At 36.7% G+C, this 23027-nt stretch overlaps 1 protein-coding gene across 2 annotated transcripts in view; it reads left to right on the top strand.

Moving 5' to 3' along the window:
* Fam174a (family with sequence similarity 174 member A) overlaps positions 1-21128 on the top strand; it is a 31482-nt gene extending 10354 nt beyond the window's left edge. Inside the window, exons 2-3 of one of the 2 annotated variants that reach the window (XM_057794461.1) lie at positions 10101-10235; positions 19757-21128. In XM_057794461.1, the coding sequence (XP_057650444.1) occupies positions 10101-10235; positions 19757-19760 (139 nt within the window). In that variant the 3' untranslated portion in view covers positions 19761-21128. Of the gene's footprint in view, positions 1-10100; positions 10240-19756 lie in introns of those variants that run through there. The other variant, XM_057794468.1, reaches the window with a different exon arrangement.
* The last annotated feature ends 1899 nt before the right edge of the window (positions 21129-23027 follow it).

Below are 23027 nucleotides of genomic sequence, written 5' to 3'. Positions count from 1 at the left end.
GCAGCAGGAGTGACCTATAAAATATGCTTGAAATTGGCTGCGGTTAGCATAGCAGAACTTTTTCCTGGAACCGGTAAGAGAACTGGAACAGATTTACATCTTGGTGTCATAGCAAAAGGCTATTGCTTTAGGTTAAGACAATTAAAGGAATTGGGAAACCTTGATTTTTTTTTAAAAATACACCTGAAACCTGTTAGTCCAAGACTGTGTAGCCTGTTAAAGAGGCACACTTGTCCGTATTTTAGCTGGAAACTTCATTAAATGCCATGGATGAAGTAATAAGTTAACAGTACCTAAGTTATTAAATGCCATTAGACAGATCTGGGAGGGATAAATGAGCAAAAATGTGACTTATTTATTTATTTATTTATTTAATTTATTTATTTTGCTACACAGGCAATCCCAGATCTTCTCTTTAGTCCTTGGAGAACACCAGTCATAGAAGCAGTGCTTGCCATTAGCTGCTAAGTATGAACGATCCAAAGATTAGTCACAATTCTGCCTCAGCTCATGAGTTTGTGAGTGACAGGCATTCAGCACTATGCCCAGTTTCAACCATCATATTTTTGCCTGCCTATAATCTTAAGCTGAATAGTTTCCACTAGGTGACTGTAATCACATTCATAATTCCTCAGGCTAGGAACTAGACCCGCCTCTGGCTTTTTTACCATTTGCATCCAGTTAGTTTCAGTTTACAAATGTCCCTTATGTGAAAAAGCCATGTATTTATTAGGGTTTCATAAATTTGTTCGCATAGATGCTGTCCTCATTTCTTTACCTACTCTAAATATGCCTTTTCAGTTTATCTTCCATCCTGAACAAATTATCCTCCTTCTAAACCGTAACTGTTATGTGTGCATGTGTGTTTATAGTTCTGGTGTGGCTCTACTCTCTAGTCTGTTAGTCACTGTGTGCAGCTAGAATGAATGCAGATTAAATAAAGTTTAATTACATCATTAATTATATCACTGGTAGCAATAGAATCAGAACAGAAAAAAAATTACTATTACATAAAATTCTGAGCAGCACACATCCATGGGGTTAGAGTTGTTCTTAGAAATTTTCAGCTATAGGTTTAAACTGTGTTTTCGAATTGCTAGAATAAACTCAACAGTTTACCTACCTATAATAATCTGGTTTTGCTGTTACATAAGTCACTTGTCAGAGCTTGAAGTTATTGATTGGAGACTAGAGTCACAGCTGCTTCTATTCATGTTTTAGTAGCTAGAATTAGATATGGCCCCAACTATTTGAGAGCTAAAAAGTATATGTGTGTCAGAGAGCATGGGGTATGTTCACATTTGGTGAACATGGCTCTGTCCACCAAAGGCCGTGATGCTTCTGCACAACCATAGCCCTGCAGGAAGCAACTTCAGTTCTACTTTGAACATTTCTTTTGAGTTTGACAACCTTGGTGTGAGAAATTGTGCTCCTCTCAAGATCATCATATGTTTGCCTCTGAGGTTGCAGTTGTTTGTTTTCATGGTACAAACCATGACTATTATTGCTCTTCCATTCACAGGAGTGTACAGAGAGAAAACGTTTTCTTTGGGAGGATGCCATGAAGAGGATTGTTTTGTGTTTTATGTATTTTTATATGCAATATGTAAAATTTGTGCATTACTCTAATATTAGTTTTCTCCCTATTTGTGTGTGTGCGTGTGTGTGTATGTGTGCGTGTATTAGTGTTAGGATCCCATTATGTAAACTAGTTAGGAAAAGAAGTGTTGTACTGTTTGGCCAGTGTTCATTGAAGTAAGAGTCTGAGGAACTTAGTTAGTAGAACTGTGTTCTTGATTTGATATAAATATAATGATATAGAATAAATAGCTCAATGTATTAGAAGTGCTGTGCTAAGCTGAACAATATAAGACTGTCAAAAATTGATAGGGTTTGTGAACAGAACTGACCTGGTAGGTCTTGAAGAGAGTTGGGAGGATGTAGTCACTGATGGAATGTAGATGGCAGTGTCTCACAGGCAAACTAAAGTACTCGGTCCTTATTAGGAGGGTTTTGATACTCAGAAACAACATGCACAATTGACAGAGGCTGCAATGTAAAGATGTGTTTCAGCTTTGCTTTCCTTGTGGGTGTGAGCAGGCCAAAATTTGTTGCAGTGACTTTTATAAAATTATTATTTAAAATTATCAAGAAGTCTTAATTTTTACTCTTTGTCTCTATAGGATGTATAATATAGCCATATTCTTGTGTTTCCATATAACAGACTCATGTAGAATGGGGAGCAACCTGAATGGAAGAAAAGGAGACCTTTTTCTTTTTTTTTTTAGTGGGGGAGGCAGTCTTTAATAGAAAGACCACAAGAGAGATTTTTTTCAGTTTCATTTGTCTAAATTGCTTAATTTCCTCAGCACTCAGAATGTCTTCCAAAGGAAATTGTTCTTGTGATTAGTTTATGACAATTGTGATGATCATTTTGTATTCTTTAGGGCTGGGTAGACTTCATTGCTCTCTAAGTAAAATTGTGATTACAGTGTCTAAGAACACTCACTAATGAGGATTCCACGCGGTCATTGAATGGAGGAGATGGGCTCATATGAGCCTTGTTGTTGTGCTTGGAGTGTCAGTAGATGCTAAGTCATTATTCTTCACCAAAATTTAAGAAGGAGGAATGTGAATAACACAATTACATTAACTGAAGTTATCCATTCTAATATATTGTAAAAATATTGTTTTGGGCATCAAAAGGTGATTTGACCAATTAACTTTGTAACTTTGGTTAAGATAACTTAGGTGGATTATGACAATACTATATATGTATATATATATATATAGTACATTATATACATATATAGTACATTAATGTTTAACATTTCTAGTTGTGTAGGCAAGCTGTGTATGAATCTTATTTTAAAGATTATAGAGGGTAAGGCTTATAAACTAGCTAGCTCATGTTTTGCCACTTGTGTGTGCACACTAAACAGCAATTACTTTTATTGGGACTATTTTGTTTCTCATTACAATTGTAATATAGTCTAGAAAATTTTACTGTATGTTTTCTAATTCCTGCACCATGTTTTAAGACTTTGTCATGTATTCTTTTGATACTTAGAATATTTGGGATATGTACATAGAAATGTATCATAAATACACAGAATATACTTCATGTCTTTATTATTTGGTTCTCCAAAATTTTATTTATTGATTATAACTATTTTAAGTTATAATGAATCAATTTTAAGAACAAAATTACCTAAACTGCAATATAATGAAGTTGAAATTTCAAAATACATTCTTCAGTATGAGAAATAATAATAAACAATTTAACATGTATACAATGATTAGAAAATGTCTCTACTGCCAGACGGTGGTGACACACTTCTTTAATCCCAGCACTCGGGAGGCAGAGGCAGGCAGATCTCTGTGAGTTTGAGGCCAGCCTGGTCTATAAGAGCTAGTTCCAGGACAGACTCCAAAGCTACAGAGAAACCCTGTCTTGAAAAAAAAAAAAACAACAATAAATAAATGAATAGATAGATAAGCAAATAAATGAATGAATAAATAAATAAGAATGAAAATATCTCTACTTTGACCAGGATAAATAAGAAAAAGTTTAAAATATAAGATTTAAAAATAGTTCAATACCACGGCAACACTTGAATATGAGTATTTGATGGAATTAATTGAGTAATAAATTATAATTCCTGAGAGGAATATTTTTGTTGAAATTACATATTGCACTTTGGGTAAATATATGACAACTTCTTTAATCATATTTTGTGGGATTCACTTAGAAATATGGAAAAGGAAAATGGTATTAGCTGAAGTAAACATGTACATATGTGTAAATTAATATATATGCAATGTATATACTTTCAAAACTAAATAACAAAATGTGAATGAATATATGTACAGTTAGAAAATAAATGCTTCAAATTTGTAATGTCAAATGTCAATTTATATGTATAATGTACATTATGTAAATTATGTATAACATTGGAGTTAAATACTTAATCTCTGTGATATTGGCCTATGAAGTGATTATAAGAATATAATTTGAAAACCAGGTGGTGGTAGTGTACACCTTTAATCCCAGCAATTGGGAGGCAGAGGCAGGTGAATCTCTGTGAGTTCAAGGCCATCCTGGCTTACAGAGTGAATTCCAGGTCAGCTAGGACTGTTACACAAACAAAACCTGTCTCAAAAAGCAAACAAACCAAAAACAACACCCCCAAAAAATGTAGTTTGATAGTGCTGGACAAAGGGTTGGCTAAGGGAAAAGGGGAGATTGTGGAAATCTGAAAGGATAATCATAATACTAGTCAGATTTCAAGGGAGTATGTCTGGTAGTCCTGGTTTTCAGATCAGACTTTAAGACTGGTTGAGAAGCAAATGCATGCTACAGTTTTGGAATGGAGGTCAAAAAACTTACCAATACTCGCATCTTCAATTCCCAGGACTAAATGAGAAAGCTAGACGTGCAGGGGAAATTAGTAGACTACTAAAGTTAATAGATAGAGTATGCTTTCATTAGACACGATGGCAGGTGATATAGAAAAGAAGAATCTCAGTTCTTTCTTAGGAATACACTCAGTAGGATCTTAGCATTATAGCATCCATGGAAAACATGGATAGCCCTATTTTCATCTTTAAACACATTGATTTATTTGTAAGACAGCATCTTCCGTGTCACAGGCTGGCTATGTAGCTTGGAATGCCCTTGAAGTTCTGACCCTCCTTCCTCCACTTCCTAGTGGTGAAGGTGAGTGCTGAAAGTATTGCTGAGCATCATTACCTCAGATTTCATGTGATGCTGGGGATGGACCCAAGAACTTTGTTAATGGGAGGCAAGCAACCTTCTAGCTGAGCTAGAATCCTACAATATGACCTACTCTCCGTAGAAAGCATGGTTGTCTGGCTAAGTCTCCAGCTGCCTCAGGTTTAAGTCCAATCTCAACAGTCATGACAGGACCATGGTTCTTAGGCCTTTTCTTAGTGAGTGCCTGAGTATAGCAGATTATGAACATTCTGACAAACAGCAGACTCCTTGAGTAGCTGGCCTTTGCTTATGGGCATAGCATTGACCAGTCAAGACTAAGTGGCCCTATGTCTCCATGCCTACCTTTCTTTCTTAGTTGTCAGAGGGTACCAAACTCTCGGAAGGAGCTCTGTGTGTTGTACAGTTCACTCTTGTCTCTCATAAGTTTTTCCCATGTCAGTGTTTGCATTCTGTATTAATTTGTGGCAGTTCTACAGATTAATACAGAATGCAAATACTGACATGGGAAAAACATATGAGAGAATATATTGACTCAGTTACAAAGGCTGGAAACTCAAAAGTGTTAGTATTGACATGGTTGGTTCGTTCTAAGTGTTGTGAAGGAGGATCTTATTCAGCCCTTTCCATTTACTAAAAACTGTTTGTCTTATTTTCATACAACCCTATGGGAGCCATGGCGAGGAAAGTGGTGGTTTGAATAAGAATGGCCTCCATAGGCTCATATATTTGAGTGTTTGTTTCCTTGTTGGTGGTCCGTTAGGAAGGACTAAGAGGTCTGACCTTGTTGGAAGAAGTGTGCCAGTAAATGGTGTACTTTGAGGTTTCAAAAGCCCCACCTGGCCCATTGTCTTTGCTCTGCCTGTTGATCAGGATGCAAGCTCTCAGCGACTGCTCCAGCTTCATTGCTGTCTACATGCTGCTCTGATGTAATGGATTTCCCTCTAAAATTGTAAGCAAGCCCCAGTTAAATGTTTTCCTCTATAATAGTTGCCTTGGTCATGGTGTCCTCTTCAAAGCAATAGAACAATAGCTAAGACAGTCTCCTATCCATTTAAAACACACACACACATACACACACACGAGAGAACCTTTGTTACCTGGTCCAACTTGAGTTTCTCTGTAAGGATCATAATACCAAAATAAAGCCACATTCTGCATTTCTTATGGTTATCTCCTCAACTCTAACTCAAGTTTAAAATTTGGAAGACATTGTTCAATCAGCATGTCATAATCATTATTTGTGTCTGTTTCTAGAAGAATTTCAACTGGAAACTGGCATATTTGGTTTGATGAGGTGAAATGAGAGCTGCCCAATTAGTCAAAGTTTTGATTATGTAGCACATCCAATTTTGAATTCATGAAAAAAACTGTAAAGAATTAACATTGTGGCTCACTAATGTTATTTGCTTATATTACTATTACCAAAAGTGCTTCAGATTAATTCTTGTTCACAAATTGCTTCATTAATTCTTGGTTATTTTTATGGTAAAGAAAGTAACGATAAAAAGTTTTATTTGTGAAATATATAAGTATATAGAAATGTAGTTGTATATATATTGAAATCTACTCTGTTTTCTGTCTAAGCACACTGCTGATTCATAAGTACGTGTGTGTGTGCATGTGACTGATTTATATATCCCTCGGTCTAGTTAGGGTGTATTATGAAACAAGGAAATTCCAATGACTCTATTATTTTATATTTAATACATTCCTTGCACATATTCCATTAAAAGGAAATAAAAAGATCCAAATTTATGAATCAAATGAGGTGTTCACACTTTTGTAGAGTAGTAAAGTGACATGGAATTTTATTCTGTTGTGTTTATTTTATGTGGCATCTAACATTTTTACATAAAATTTTATCGTGCTTACTTTAGTACTTTTATTTTCATTCTACAAATAACTGATGCATATTATTGAGACAGAAAGTTCTGACTGAGCTGAATATGTTGATGAAACATTAAGGAATCTGCATCTATGTTAGACAGCCACTTGAATCACTTATGCTGTGATTAAATATAGCTGAATATAGATTACTGCTTCACTCTCTCCTGCCATTTCAGGATTCTGTACTTTTCTATTGTTTTATATAATATTTCTAATTTTATGAGAAACCAACAAAATATACATTCGTGTTGCAGTATGTGTTTGTTATGCCTAATTGAAAAGTGTGCATATTAATAACCAGGTATATTACTATTAACAGTTATATGTATGAGAGTAAAGACTAAAAGTAGTAGATTTTAAACTCTCCTTTACATTTTGATTGAAAAATAAGGTAAACTGGATAGTAAAATATAAAATAGCTTTTTACCTTAAATTTTTGTTTATTAAAATGAATATTTCATACTTAGTGTTTTAAGTAGGTCATTGGATCATCACAATTTTTTAAAAATTTTGTTGGTTTCTGTTTTCCTTGAGAAATACCAGTACATACAGCAGTGTTTATATAGCAGTTGATATTTTTATGAAATTTGTGAAATGTCATGACCATGTAGCCATCACTGCATATCACTAGAATAAGGAAAGATATTTTGAGAGAGATAGCATTTCAAGTTGTTCTATTAATATAAGGCTTTTAAATTTTGTTTAATCATTTTATGAGTTAATACATATACTAAATGGGAAATTTATTCAAGATGTACCTCCCACTTTTTAATGATTAGTACTTAACTATCCTGTCTCTATTTATGAAATGGGTTCTTGTTTTCAAGAGAATTTTGACAGGTAATATTTAGATATGTCACTTAATAAATCTGCAGTGTAAACGATAGTGAGAATATGCCTAGAGAATACATAAACTGGAACAAATGACAACATTCTGTGATCCATGCAGGCAGGTGTTTATATCACACCCTGGAATGGGATATAATGTTAGATGGAAACATTTTTCTGTTGGCTAAAGATTAAGAAATCATTTGTTAGTGATGACTTTTGTTCTAGATAAAGGGTTAGCTGAGGTTAATCCAGGCTACTAACGTGTTGCCCACTGGTCGTACATGACCTGAGAGAATTTAGTTTATAACCCAAGATAACTTTACGTGACATCAAGTTCCTCATTGACTGAAAGTCATTGACCAGGAAGTCATGTGATTTAGAAAACCCCCTGAAAGACTTGCCAAAGAAAAGAGGCTCCATTAGAACTGTCAGTGTCCACAGCTTGTACTATGGAAGGCTTGACGCAGTGTGTACTCTTTCAAATCACAGGACAGCATGGGAAACATCACAGATATTTGAGGAGCATTTTAATCACCAGTCATTAAGGGAAAAGGGAACGGAACAATAGTGAACTACTTTCCTTAATTTTTTTCTTCTTTCCAAAGTAGTGTTTTTAATTTTTCTGTCAAGTGCTTTAATAAGTCTAAATTTAACCTCGGTAAACAAGCTAAATTCCATTTGCGAACAAGTTTTTGTAAAGTCCTAGATACAAGAATTTTTTAAAAAGTTATAAACAAAACAAAATACTAAGACAAAGATGTGACAGAAATCATATTGACCCATAAAACCTAAATGACAGGAAAAATGTATGATTCTCTTCTATGATATGTTTGAATGTGTGCAGACATATATGTATTTGTGTATGTTGATTTATACATGCACTGTAAATTTGTTAGTTTAAACTTGCAATTTCTTACTATAAAACGTTTCTTTATACTTCACTGTGTCCTGTTCTTCCTAGTTAAACTACTGGGTTTTATAATGGTTAAATATGTGATGTTAAATCCTGTACTGAAACCAATTTCTTAGTCCATCACCTTTAGTTAGATATAAAGATAAGTCAAAAATGACTTTTAGAAATTTTATTTTTCCCCATAGTTATGTCTTATAAGTTTTGATTGCTGAGAATAGATTATTTTATAATCAAAATCTAATATATTGTTTATTGGTTAATACAATTCAAACATTGATTTAATATATGTTTATGTAAATGTATGAGTACTTTGTCTTTCTGGGTTCTCAGAGTTCCTTTTGAAGACGCTCCTATTACTCTGCCATTGGTGCTGAAGTTAATATTCTAAATATCAATTAACATTATTATCTTAAGCTGAGTAAATTAGTGTTTAAGTAAAGAAAGTTTCATTTGTGGTCACTTGCTGAAATATTTTATTTTGTTTCTAATCTCCAAAAAGTTCCTGTGGAGGAACTACATACTATGCCTACCACGAGCTTTTGCGTTGGAATCGACTTGGGCATTGAATACAAGTTCATAGTTTCAGATCAGTGCGTCAGAAATCAACAGCTTAGTGACTCCTGGTCTCTACTCCTGACATTTTGGTTTAATTATGGCCCTAATATGATCATTTTAAAAATCCCGGGTGATTCTGATGGGTAGTCCAGGTTCTGAACCATTAATCTAAATTTGAGTGTATGTCTAGAACCTTCCGTTATCTAAATCTAACTTCTTCATGGTAGCAGCAATGCTTAATTGTGTCTCAATAAGAATGCATCAAGGACATGAGGTAAAGGCTGTATTGAAGGCTTCAGGAAATTTTAATATCTGGCGTAAGGCTTAGGAATTATCTTTTGGGACTGGACAGAGGGCTCAGCAGTTAAAGCACTGCTGCTCTTCCACGGGACCTTGAGTTCAGTTCCCAGCACCCACGTGGGACATCTCTGAACCGCAAGGCTGTGACACCCTCATCCTTCTGTCCTACGTGGGCATCCACACGAGTTTCATTCACTCACATATCCATAAATAGAAATAATATGTGATCTCTCAACTTCAGTTAACAGAGGGTGAAAAGAATAGAGAGTGTGCTAGACAGGAACAATGTTGCCATACAAATATATCAGAATAGGTTTATTTAATGAACTACCTATGATCTTTGGTGCTAAATTGATTGTTTTCATACTCCTTATTGTAATCATTTTTGTACTGAGTGTGTGCTTGGGAGGAAACTGTTGTAGTGTGAGCGGTGGGACTGCGTCCCTGGCACCCGGCCGCCCGCATGGCTAGCTTATGCCCCGAAATAATTACACGGAAACTGTATTCTTTTGAACACTGCCTAGCCCATTAGTTCCAGCCTCTTATTGGCTAGCTCTTACATATTGATCTAACCCATTTCTAATATTCTGTGTAGTACCACGAGCTGGCTTACCAGGAAAGATCTTAACCTGCGTCTGTCTGGAGTGGGAGAATCATGGCAACTCCTGACTCGGCTTCTTTCTCCCAGCATTCTGTCTGTTTACTCCACCCACCTAAGGGCTGGCCTATAAATGGGCCAAGGCAGTTTCTTTATTAAATGAAAGTAACTCCTCCATCAGGAAACATGGACTAATTTCTTTAATTTACAACTACATTTGAGGTGATGATTAGGCTATATTAAAATAATTTTATTAATTTATCTGTTCTCTTTAATAGGATGAGAAGAAGAAACCGTAAAACTAGGAGATATGGAGTTTTGGACACTAACATAGAAAACATGGAATTGACACCATTAGAACAAGATGATGAGGATGATGACAACACATTGTTTGATGCCAATCATCCTCGAAGGTAAGTTGGTACCGTAAATAGTGATGCATATCTTTGCTCAGAAAACTGATGTATGATTTTTTACAGTCTTTATTTTAGCAAATGTTATTGGTTTGTGTTTAATGATGTCCTTTGTCCTGCCTAGGCCCCCAATCTCATTCACATGCCTTTGCTGGAATGCATATAACCAATAGTATACATTCCCTAAAATGAGCCACCTTTTGCAAATTTCTTTGCAGTATTTGGGGCTTGAAATTTTTCATTCTTGCGGTATTCATTATTTTTGCATATGTTTGTTTTATGCTTGTGTTTGAGAAGTATTTAGTAAGCTTGCTTTTATTTTTATATTCCTAAATGGTTTTGTTGTTTGATTTATTTGTTTTGCAAATAGTACTTCCAGACAGAACTCTAAGACTTCAGGTTTTGTCACCTCATGTAGCTCTGATGTCTGTGTTCAGATCTAGTCCCATGACATGCCAGGATCTTTCCTAAGGGGTTTGGTATGATTAATACCAGTGCAAATAGAATGAGAAGAGGCATCAATGGTTACAGCATGTAGGCAAAATATGCTAAGAGAAAGGGGGATTTCTTGTGAAGGAAAGTTAGAGTCTAGATTCATGTAAATCTGAGAACTCATTCATTTACTTGATTAAATTTATTTAATCAGGTATCATACTGTATGTAGTGCATTCTTCCTAACCTCACCCCCTTCCTTGTTGCTCTCTCTCCTGGGGACCCCCAACCATCTTTTCCCCACATTTATGCCTTTTCGTTTTGGTTCCGATGTGCTGAGTTTAATCTGGACCGTGTGTGAACACAGGTATACAATAACCCATTGAGCATGGTGGTCTCGCAGTTAGGTCCATAACTCAGAAGAATGACTGTGCCTTCATGAGAATTGTTCAGGAGCCAGTAGCTCATCGGGGAGGACTGTGGCCCCAGTTCACCATTGGCTATTGACAGGTCCAGTGTTAGACATGCTTGGTGCAGATGACTCAAGCCGATCTTTGCAGTGGCTGTGTCATGCCCTGAAGGCAGCAATTCATAGTCCTTTTCTGTATCTTCCACATGTTGCATTCTTTCCACTCAGTCTTATGAAATGTTTCCTGAGCCTTCTGGGGTAGTTTAAATGTTCTGCTTAGGGCATACCATGGCTGCATTCACTGCTGCTCATTGAAAGAGATATATCTGTAATTACAGATAAGAGTGACATTTGCCTATTGGTATAAACAGGTGTATAGAATGCAATTTGGTTCCATGTCAATTTATTAAAGCAACAGTAATGAATCCCCAATTAGGCCCTATGCTCCTTAGCTTCTAGCTTTGTGGGTTTTCTGTTTGTTTGTTTTAGTATGTTTGTAATATCAGGCGTGTATTCCTCTCTGGAGAGGCCAGTCTAAAAGCTGTTGGCTGTCCTTGGGACGCTCGTGTCACTATTGCACTGCTGGGCATATCCCGCAGGTTCCTGTTGTTCTTAGGATTCATGCTGGGTGACTTTATATTCATGTAAAATTGAATAGCCCAGTTTTTGTTACCTCTGTTTCAATCCAAAGGCTTCTCTGTTCTTAGGATGGAGATATTCTACATGGATGAATGGCATCACTCCCAGAAGCTATTATTTATTAAATATAAATAATTTAATTTATTAAATATAATATGGGATACTACTTTACCAGTTGATGGTAGAGAGACCCAGCAGCAGCCTTTATAGGACCCTGCAGTCCTATGAAAACTATCAGGGAGAAAAACATGGCTCAGTTGTAGCTTGATTTCGTTTTTTCATGCATCTGAAGCCTTTTTTCCTCATCTGGTTCTGATGAGCAAACAAGAGGAATGTCAAAAGCCAGTAGTTTGGTGGGTAAGACTGGCTTTATTGGTTTTCTCTTTTTGAAGTGTGGGTCAACTAAATTTGTTAGCTTGCATTTAAAAATCTGTGTATGTAATATGTACTTGTCTTTATATTAGAATTAAAAGAAAATAAAATGAAGTAGCATTGAGAACAAAGACTTACTGAGTAAATACAAGATGATCTCATCTAGAACTCCATGTGAAAGTGTTAAGTAAAACAGTGGCATTAGAATTCAATTTACTTTTCAAAATTATTATTATTATAATTTGCAATGACCATAATTTTATTTAAGCATGGTAGGTACTTATGAGATGTCTGCTATATACATTCATAGAAAAGAATGACATAAATGAAATTAACAGTTCATGATTGCCTCCAAAGAAGAAGTCAATTTGAATATCAACTCATCTATCTACAGCAGGCTGTAGAATGAATGTGAAAATCCTCCGTACACTCTTGTTTGAACACTTGGTTTCAGCTGGTGGCATTGTTGTCTCAAGCTTGTGAAACGATTAGCCAGTAGAGACTTGCTAAAGAAAATAGGATCCTGTCAGTAGGCCATAACAGTTCAAAAAACGCCCAGTTCCTGCTCACTTTGTTTCCTGGCTGTGGGTGCAGTGTGAAGAGTCATCTCACATTCTTTCTACTGCCATCCTAGTTGAACTGTGATGGAGTGTGCCCTTCAAAGTGTGAACCAAGCTAAACGCTTGCTCCCATGAAGGTAACTAATACAGGAATTCATCAATGACAAGATTGCAACAGGCAGAAATAACTCCCTAAAATTTAGTTGTTGTGAAGGTGAAGCTTCAGAAACAAAAAACTCATGAAACTACCACGTATAATCATATAACATCAAGTTTGTAACCAAAAAATGGATAAATTCCTAGATAACCAATTGGTGTGTTGGTGTGCACTCTGCATGAGAAGGTCATCTCTCCTGCTCCTAGCATTTCTCACTTTTCGTAGTTCTTTGTATAGGGTTGAGGCTACCTGGGCTTTTCTCTGTTCAGTTTATCATGTTCTCTTGAGTCATTTATGTTCAGGTCACATTTGGGTGACCATGTTAGTGAGACTTTATGGGTATAGCTTCTAATATCCCTAGGAGATACATTCTCACAGCAAATTCCCTGATCCTCTTGCTCCTGCTATCATTTTACTCTGGCAGTTTTCCTTGAGCCTTGGGTGGGGGAGAGTGTTGTAGGTGTATCCATTGGGACTGGGCTCAACCACTCATTTTGACGATTGCTCTAGGATTTGAAGGAGGTGCGAGTAGGAAGAAAGGTGAGTTAAATCCTACAAATATAAGAGTGATTTGTGCTATTTAAGGGTTTCAGAGACTGTCAACCAGACTTAGTAATTACCTTTTCTAGACAAAGGAGAGAAAGAGAGAGTGATAATAAAGGTGGTGTAGTGTTCAGAGATAAAGTAGTGAAGTCATCTTGAAATTTTAAATCACAGTAGGTATTAAATATAGCACAGCTACGAATGGGGAACACACTCAAACCGTATGAAACTGTAGAAGTTATTATGGATCATCAGGGATGAAGCCAGTTTTACTGTGAGGAAGTACGGATGATTATGCGGTATCCTAGTGATCAGCGCAAACTGGATGGTGGTGGCGCACACCTTTAATCCCAGCATTTGGGAGGCAGTCCATTCACCTTTGAAAGTACAGATTCCTGAAGTAGACGAGTTGAGAAATGTAGCACTCCCCTTCCTGTTTCAGTTGTTAGAAAGAGAGCACCGCACTCAGTGGTGGCCACTGCTACTGGTGCAGCAGTCGATGGAGCAGGCTTTGCAGCAGGCTGGTGACTGCAGCTTGTGCTGTGCTGCGCTGATTATGTTCGTCACATACGGTGCCATAAGAGGAAATAAAAGCTAGCCATCAAAGAACGGACATAAAACTGTTATTTGGAGTTTGTCACACTATAAAAAGGATGACTGGGACATTTCTGGTCTTTTTTTCCCTTAGAACTATTGAAAATGTGATAGAAGCTTTATAAAATCCTACCTAAGACCTGACTATAGCTCCATGGTGCCATGCTTTGCAAGAGGGAAAAGAGACCCAGAGCAGGTTCCTGTTGTTAGCATAGGTGGGTCCATCCAAACCTCACAATTATTTAAGAAGCCACCTTAGCAACATAGAGTCTCAAAGGGGAAGTAACCTTTGAGTAAACCTACCAAGCATAACTTAAGGTAGGTATTTTCATGAATTTCTTTCTTTTAATCATTTAACCAGTTTAGAATGTATGCAAATAAATATTGTAAGTACATGGATAAGACAGACAAATGAGTATTATTCAAAATTAAGTGATATTCCTGCTGCCATAACTTTGCAAACAAAGTCTGTGGTTTACTTTTAATCCTTTTATAATTCTTCATTCAAATTTGTTTATGCTGTTTTGCTCTTTAATTTTTATTTTATTTTGTAAGATTATAATAATTGTAACATTTCCCTTTTCCCTGTCCTGCCTCCAAATCTTCCCATACACCACACCTTACTCTCTTTCAAATTTATGGCTTTTAAATTTATCGTTATAACATACATATATGTTTATATGTATGCACGCACATGCACACATACATACACACTCCTAAATACATAAGTACAGCCTGCTCAGCCTATATAATGTTACTTATCTATATGTTTCCAGAGCTGACCATTTGGTATTGGATAACCAATTGATGTGCTCGTCCCTGGGTAATACTATTTCTTCCCCTGTAGTTTCTTTGTATAGGGTTGAGGCCTTGTGGTCTTGCCCCTTGAGTTTGGTATTCCTGTTGCTGTTGTCTGTGTTCAGCTCATCTTAAGCAGTTGTGTTGTTAAGAATTTGTGAGGCGGGGAGGAGGCAGAAAATTTTTTTTTCAATAAAAAAAAAAGAATTTGTGGATGAAGCTTTTGACATTTCTAGGAGATACAATCTGACAACAAACTTCTTAATCCTCTGACTCTTACAACCTTTGCACTTCTTCAGCAGAAATCCAGAGTTGTAGATACCAGTTCACCTGTCAGTTCCATTGGATGAATCTACAGCACCTTTATCTATCTGTCTTATTTGTAGATAGGTAGGTAGGTAGGTAGGTAGGTAGGTAGGTAGGTAGGTGAGTAGGTAGTAGGTAGGTAGGTAGATAGGTATGTAGGTAGATAGGTGGGTAGGTAGGTAGTAGGTAGGTAGGTAGGTAGATAGATAGGTAGGTAGATAGGTAGGTAGGCAGGCAGACAGACAGACAGACAGACAGACAGATGTATAAGTGCAATATAGATAGGCTAGTCTTTAACTTGTGGTGTTCTTCCTGCCTAAGTTTCCCAAATGCTGAGATTGTAGGTGTGAGCTTTTGTTACATGTCTCACTTTTATTACTGTCGTGTATAAAACTTAGCAGTGAGTCTACATTGTATTGGCAGAAATAATACTCAGATTTAATGGGTAGAAAGTATCTCAGTAATCGATGCAGCTGTCCCTAGATGGGAACAATTCACTCTGATTGGGAACTGTAGCAGGAATGGCTGAGATGGCAGCTGGTCTCAGGTGCACTGGAAGAAGAGTTAGCGACATGCTCTTCTAAAGTAGTTTGGTTGACTCTCATCTGAAAGAGGAGAATTGGAGCTGAGAGAATTTAAATAACTTTAGACACCCCATCCTGTGACAATCTCTTTCCATTTGTTTAATATTCATTGATTTATACCTATAAACATAATATTTTGTCTCTAATGTCATGCTAAGGCCCTCCATTGCTGTTAGTTTTCCAGAAGTGCATTCATAAGTTAGGAGTCTGAGACCTGTGGCTTGTTCTCTTTCCTGCTTTGTGAAGGACATTCATGTTCTGCAGTAGCAGTTTAGTAATTAGCTCTGATCCTATCTTACTTCTATGGTATAAGTACTTTAAAATTCTCCTTTACTGCCAGGAAACAAAACATTTCTAGAGAGGGAGAGGAGTTTTCTTCCTCACAGTTTTAAAGTTAGTTTTGGGTGCTGTTTCTAAAGAGTATTCCTGTCGTACTCTTTAGAGTATGACAACGCATCCTATTGTCAGGGACTACAAATGTATAGTCATAGTCCTGTCGTCGTATCTCATCCTATTGTTAGGGACTACAAATTTAGGAAAAGTCAGGGTTTCAATGATGGGTGGAGTTTTTTCTTCCTTTGAGCAGAAAAACTCAGGAGAACAGGCAGCCCCATTATCACTAAAAATACTTTTCATTTTTTTTAAAAAGAATTGAGATTGTATTTTATTCTGTGTCAATATTCCACTTTAGTGTTAGACACTTAAAACAACTTTATAGTACAAACAACAAATAGAAATGATATGTTGGTAGTGTTAAGTTTAACTTCTATCAAAAGTAAAATTATTATAATGATGCGTGCCAGAGGACAACTCTAAAATTAAGGAGATGGTCTATAAAAGCTAATACTAATGTTATTTTAACTCCATGCTAGTAATTTGCGTCAAATATGTCATTTTAAAGCCCCGAATTTGCTTCCTTACTATTTTCACTCTGCTTCTGTAGTTTAATACTGTATGTGTCCATTATAATTTGTACCTGGAGATACCAAGTCATAAAATGCTTTCTAGCTGTTTGTATCAGCTTGTCAGAATCAGAAAACAGATTTGATAAGTTTTGACATGTGCAAAAATTAGCGGGACCTTATCAGGCTGGCGATACAGATGGGTTACTGAAAAGTGCTGAGACATGTACTAAGCAGTTAGATGTGGTGGGCTGACATGGTTCCTGAGCGTCACTTCTCGCTCAGGGAATGGCTTAGACCAGTCTCCTGAGGCCGGACTCTTCTTCCTGGCCACGTCACTGTCACATAATGGAGACTGACTGCATTACTAAGGCTTTGGCGCTGCTTTCCACTCTGGAGCCTTTGCCTGTTCACATTGTGAAAACTACTTCTAGAAATCAACACTAACCTTTCCTTGCAAATTATAGTTTGTTCAATTAAATTTTTCTTTTAGAACTTCAGCAACCAACTAGACAAAAAGGTATTTTAGAAAAGAGGCTTTAAGTCAAGATCGCCTTCATCTTCTGAGTAACGACCAAGCTGTGTGGGTTCTTTTGCAAGTACAGCTGTCTTACAACATAGAAAAGTGGGATTTTTATCTTAACTAATTTATTAATTGATCACTATCTTCCCAGTTTTCCAAAATTAACCAAAATTTCTGACCCAGAAAATAAAGCTAGGGGATCAGGAATTTGCAATCATCTATAGCTATATGAGACATAATAATAATAATAATAATAATCTGGAATTTGCAAGCATCTATAGCTATATGAGACATAATAATAATAATAATTAGGAATTTGCAAGCATCTATAGCTATATGAGACATCATGATGATGATGATGATGATGATGATGATGATGATGATAATTTTAAAGGGCATTATTTGTGACAGTTAATATAAACCTAGACCTAAGCATGGTAGATAATGCCATAATTGTAGAACTTGGGATACTGAGGCAAGAGGATTTCTGGAACTACAAAGTGAGATCCTGTCTGAAAAAAAAAAAAAGATTAAATTCTTATATATTTTAGGTGATTAAACAACAAAAAAATGCTTTAAACGCGAGGGGTGCACCCACACACTGAGGCAAAGGGGATGTTCTATCGGGAACTCACCAAGGCCAGCTGGCCGGGGTCTGAAAAAGCATGGGACAAAACCGGTCTCGCTGAACATAACGGACAATGAGGACTACTGAGAACTGAAGAACAATGGCAATGGGTTATTGATCCTATTGCACGTAATGTCTTTGTGGGAGCCCAGGTAGTTTGGATGTTCACCTTAATAGACCTGGATGGAGGTGGGTGGTCCTTGGACCTCCCACAGGGCAGAGAAACCTGCTTGCTCTTTGGGCTGAGGAGGGAGGAAGACTTGATTGGGGGAGGGGGAGGGAATGGGCGGTGGTGGCGGGGAAGAGGCAGAAATCTTTAATAATTAAATAAATTAATTAATAAAAAAAAATTTTTTTTAATGCTGTTCCGCACACTGACACATGCAGACCAGTATATTGCGTAGCTGTTTTGAGTGTACTGGAAATCATGAAAGCATTGACTGCTTTGTTTAATAAAAGATTCTACCTATCTTTTGTCTATTTCAAATTGTTGTAAGTTCTGCAGAGACTTAAACTGTTACTTAATCTAAAGTTCTGTTGCTTTTAGGCTGACCACTAAAATATCTAAACAAGGTGCCATTTTAATTCTGACAATGCAATGATACTTCATGCAAGTATTTTTCCTACCAAGTGCTTTTGCATTTTTCATATCCTTGGAATAATTTGGCAGCTTGTGATTGCAGTTGTACTTCTTGGTATGTGATAGATTTTTATCATCACAGAAATTATTGAACTTTGCTTATCTAGGATATTATTCCATCTCACAGTATGGCTCCCTTAATAGGACAGGGTGTGCTAGCAGTCCTGTCTTCGGTGGTTACAGTCTGTCCAGTTTCCAGTTTCAGTGTCTGTCTCTGCCTTAACTTAATAGGCATAGTTCTCACTACCCAGCATTCCGGGACTGTGCCATGCCCTCTTGACTGGCCTGCCTGTTCACCTTTTATACCATCTCGATTCTTTCTTCAGGAAGAGGAACTCGGGTATTTTTCTTAAATATTGCTAATGTCCTCCTGGTTTTCCTGAGAAAGGGCAGCTAAGTTAAGGATAGCAGTTGAGAATGGCATATTGATGCAGTGATATGTGAGTTGTAGTTATTTTTAAAACATGCACAAGATAGCCAGATAAGTTCATGTGGGAGAGGAAGAAAATGTGTGTCAAGGGGAGCTGAAAGTTCCAGCCAAGGTGTGATGTTATATAAATGTGCATTTGTTCTCAGGCTTTGTGCATGTGGAATATTCTGGAGTTAAATTAAGAAGTTCATATGAAAACAAAAGGAAAACTCTAAGATAGAGTTCTCAGACCACACCATGCTTTGGAGTAAATGAGTGATACTGTTAGATTTATATCCTAGATGACTCCAGTGCTTTGTAAGTTACTCACTACTAGAATAAGAGCTGAGGTGCAGTGCTTTGAGCTGCTTTGTATGATTCAGTGAGGAGTGAGTAAGAATAAAGATTCATATTGCTATAAATATATAAAAGAAAAATAACTAGACATCCCAATGTATGAGATTATTGAAAAATGTGTCTTTTGTTTGTTCACTTGTCTGAAGTGGAATAACTATGTAGTCCAAACTAGCCATGAATTTATGGCAATCCTCCATACCCACCAAAACTGTCTTTTTGTGATTTTGTTTTGTTACCATACTACAAATATCTAAATTATTTTTTCCCTTGAATGTGATTTCAGACTTAGGCTTTTGATTGCATTTCAGAAGCTGAGAAGCAGATTAAGGAGCTGTATTTATAGAAATTGTAAAACAAAAACATTGTATTGCCTTAAATCAGATGAAATCATTTGTTAATGTTCTGTGAGGAAACTTTATTGTGAATATAGACATGGTTTTATGACTCAGAATAATATATATATATATATAATTATTTTGAATAGCTAAAATTGCACTTCAAAGGATAGTATTTGAAGTGGGTAATGATGACAGTGTCACCCAGTCATGGTGACTTATAATAAAGATTTTTTTAGCTTTACATTATTCCCCTCAAAACCCCTGAGTATTTAGAGGTGTTTAGACTTTATACAGAAGTGTAATTTATATATTTATTTATTCATTTTACAGATGAGAATGTGCCTTTCATGAGAAGACTTCAAATTTCTACTGAAGAACAGTTTCTATGTCTAAGGAATAAGAAGCCACTCTATGGAGGGGAGGGGAATTTAAGTTGCAGACATTATGACAACCTTTAATTTGTTGTTATGGCAATAAATATTGTATCATTTTGTTATATCTTTGTATATTTGGAACTGCTCTATTAATGGGCTACATGCTGTTAGGGACAAGCTGTACTGTACTGTATTTTGCATTTGAAAATTATTTTAAAATGGTGTTTTCTGAAGCGCTTTTGTTCCTTTTACCATATTATTGTAACCTGTTCTCTTTGGAGTACTAATCAGTTATTGTTAATTATTTTGTTAGCATCATAATTTAAAGAACTATAAGCCACAACTAACTGGTATGAAAAAATAATTAAAATTCTCCTTTACTAAAAATTTCTCATTTTTATGGGGAAAGAAAGTTAAATTTGTTATGTTGTTTTTGAGCTTTTAAATAGTAGTAATTGTCTGTGCTATTGTATGCAAAAGAATGAATGTAATTTAAAATTATTTAAGTGGTACAGACAGAATGTGTTTACAAAATAAACACTCCATTGTTATATAGTAACTTGTGTGTTTTTATATTATCTCTATATACTGAGTCCAAAATGTAATTTTCCCTAGCTTAGTGACTCACATCTATAATTCTTGCATAAAGCAGATTTCTTTTGAGTTTGAGTCCAAGGATAGATGTGGCAAAAAAGATTGACTATCTTCTTAGAGGTGAGATATTTTGGAAATCTGTGAATGTCAAAGGCATTTGTAGTTTAGTATGAGAAAGTGAATTACAAATAAGATTTCTTGTCAGAGATGAAGAGATTGAAATATTCCATCTGTAGACTTTTATGTAGTGATTAGCCTCATTATCACACAGCAAATCTAATCTCACCCAGGTCTGGTTTTACACATTTTAAATTTTAGAAGAAGACTTAACAGAGAAGTCATGGGTCCTGAATGTCATTGCTTGCTAGCATTAATGAGGTCATTCAGATGTGTGACATAATGGGATAGTCGCCAGGCATAGGATTTATTTTTAATTTATCAGCTATACTTTATGGTCCCTAGTTCTGTTCTGTATCATATTTTCTGTGTAGCAAAGCTAATCAGGAAATCTCCCTCAGTTGGTAAACTTAGCTATTTTATAGGCTACTGCTTCATGATGAATTAATTTCAGTTCTACCCTGCTTGTATTGACCTTAGAGCCTTAGAGTTACTCCCATTCAACAAGCCCAAAATAGATACTCCTCCATCTAAAGTTCAAAAGAATGGTTTTATATTTGAATATAACCCAGGCCTGTAATATTTCAAATAAAACTGAAAACTTACATGCTACAACGTCTTCTTGTTGTAATGAAAAAATTAAAAATGCTGCAGGATCCCTGACAGCAGTAGGCAGCAGAAATGCTGTAGGTCCCCAAGCGGTGGTAGCGGGCCATGTGGCGGCAGGCAGCAGGCCCTTAGAGCAACCAGTCCAGGCAGAGATGGCTACTCATCCCCAGCAGTGGCTGGTCCCAGGGAGGGAGACACGTGGTGGATGGGCAAGAGGCAGAGACATGGATAGGCATGAAATACAGAATGAGGTTGAATATTTATTCAGGGGGTTTATGAAGGAGGGAGGGAGAAGGAGAGAGAGAGAGACAGGGAGACAGAGGAGAGAGAGACAGAGGGGGGAAGCAGAGAAGTGGGAAGAGAGGTAGAACGGAAAAGAGCGAACTCAGGCCAGAAGCTGAAGATCAGCCAGCCTCAGCAGATGAGGGAGTGGGCCTGGCTTGTCTCTTAAAGAGACACAACAATCATTACACTTGTCACCACATCCTCTTTTCCGATGACAAACTTTTGTCGGCTGTCCTGGAATACTTCCTGTGGTGACAGCAGACTGTGGCTGTGGTTCTCTGGAGTGTCACCTTGACTGTGACGCCAGAGCAGCTTGCCCACACATCTGGGAGCCGATGTTGGCTGTCGGAGAGAGTTCAACTCAAATGCATAGCATGAATTTGCTGACTAGACTCTGAGATCCTACAAAGGTAAGCATGGAAAACAGCAACATCTCTTGTTAAGATTTCAGTCCAGATGTGGGCGAGTATGGGCTCCCGCACATTCTATTCCTTGTGCCTGACACCATGATTAATTGAAAGTCAAGTGAAGGAAACTGATCTACATGTTCATCACGTGAGAAGCAACACAAACACTCAGCAGGAATCCAGTGGTGGCCAGTTTTGGAGATCCCCAATATAGCTTGTCTGACTACAGGATGCATGTCCTTATCTGCAAGACAGACCAGTCTTTCTTGAGTTCCCCAAATTATATCCCATTAGAGCTTAGCTTGATCCCTGGGATTTATACATTTAAATTTAAAGGGAAGATGAGGGGCTTAGACGTAGTTAGAGGAACTTAGATGCAAATCCTCAAACATGGTTTCTCTATAAATATATATATATATATATATATATATATATATATATAAACAAAAAAGACAGTAGTACAAGGGAGATACACAGGTTTGAAGTTCATTAAAATTTCAAATTTTATAAAAGGTCAATTTTTGATTGGAGGTACAGTATGAGCATAGCATTATGAAGTTATGCTTATATATTTCTATGTACTACTAAGTGGCATTTAAATCTTAAACTTTCATTTCTAATACATAGTAGTTCTTCATGAAAACATTTGATATTTGTTCTGGTGATGCTGAAACAGCACTCAGGTATTGGCTCTTTCTATCACCATCATTCCTCAGCATGTGTCACCTGTTTGTCCCATCACACAGATTCCTCTGTACATGTCAAACATTTGGTTGGGTTTTTATTGTGCTCCAGGGGACTGGATCTGTGCCACTTGGTCTGTCCTCCAGGCTGCTGACACTGGGCTTTCAGACCTTCCTTTCAGTAGGTTATATGGGTTGTATTGATTTTGAATAGCTGCTCGGGCCTGCTTTATGTTGATAGAAATTTGAACCTTCATTTTCATTGAGGATTACCCCTTTGGTAATGTGATTTATCTTAGGTTTCTGCTTTTCCTAGACAGCTTCTCTGTTTGGTGGCTTAGAGTCTTGATGCTGCCTTGGCATTTGTTTGAAGTTTGAAATCTTGTTTTTTTGTTTTTTTGGTTTTTTTCGAGATAGGGTTTCTCTGTAACTTTGAGGCCTGTCCTGGAACTAGCTCTTGTTGACCAAGCTGGCCCCTAACTCACAGAGATCCACCTGCCTCTGCCTCCCAAGTGCTGAGATTAAAGGCATG

This window comes from Chionomys nivalis, chromosome 2 (assembly GCF_950005125.1).
Source record: "Chionomys nivalis chromosome 2, mChiNiv1.1, whole genome shotgun sequence".
In the NCBI taxonomy this organism is placed as follows: domain Eukaryota; kingdom Metazoa; phylum Chordata; class Mammalia; order Rodentia; family Cricetidae; genus Chionomys; species Chionomys nivalis.
The sequence above is the reverse complement of the archived record's forward strand: the minus strand, read 5'-3'. Positions and strand labels throughout refer to the sequence as shown.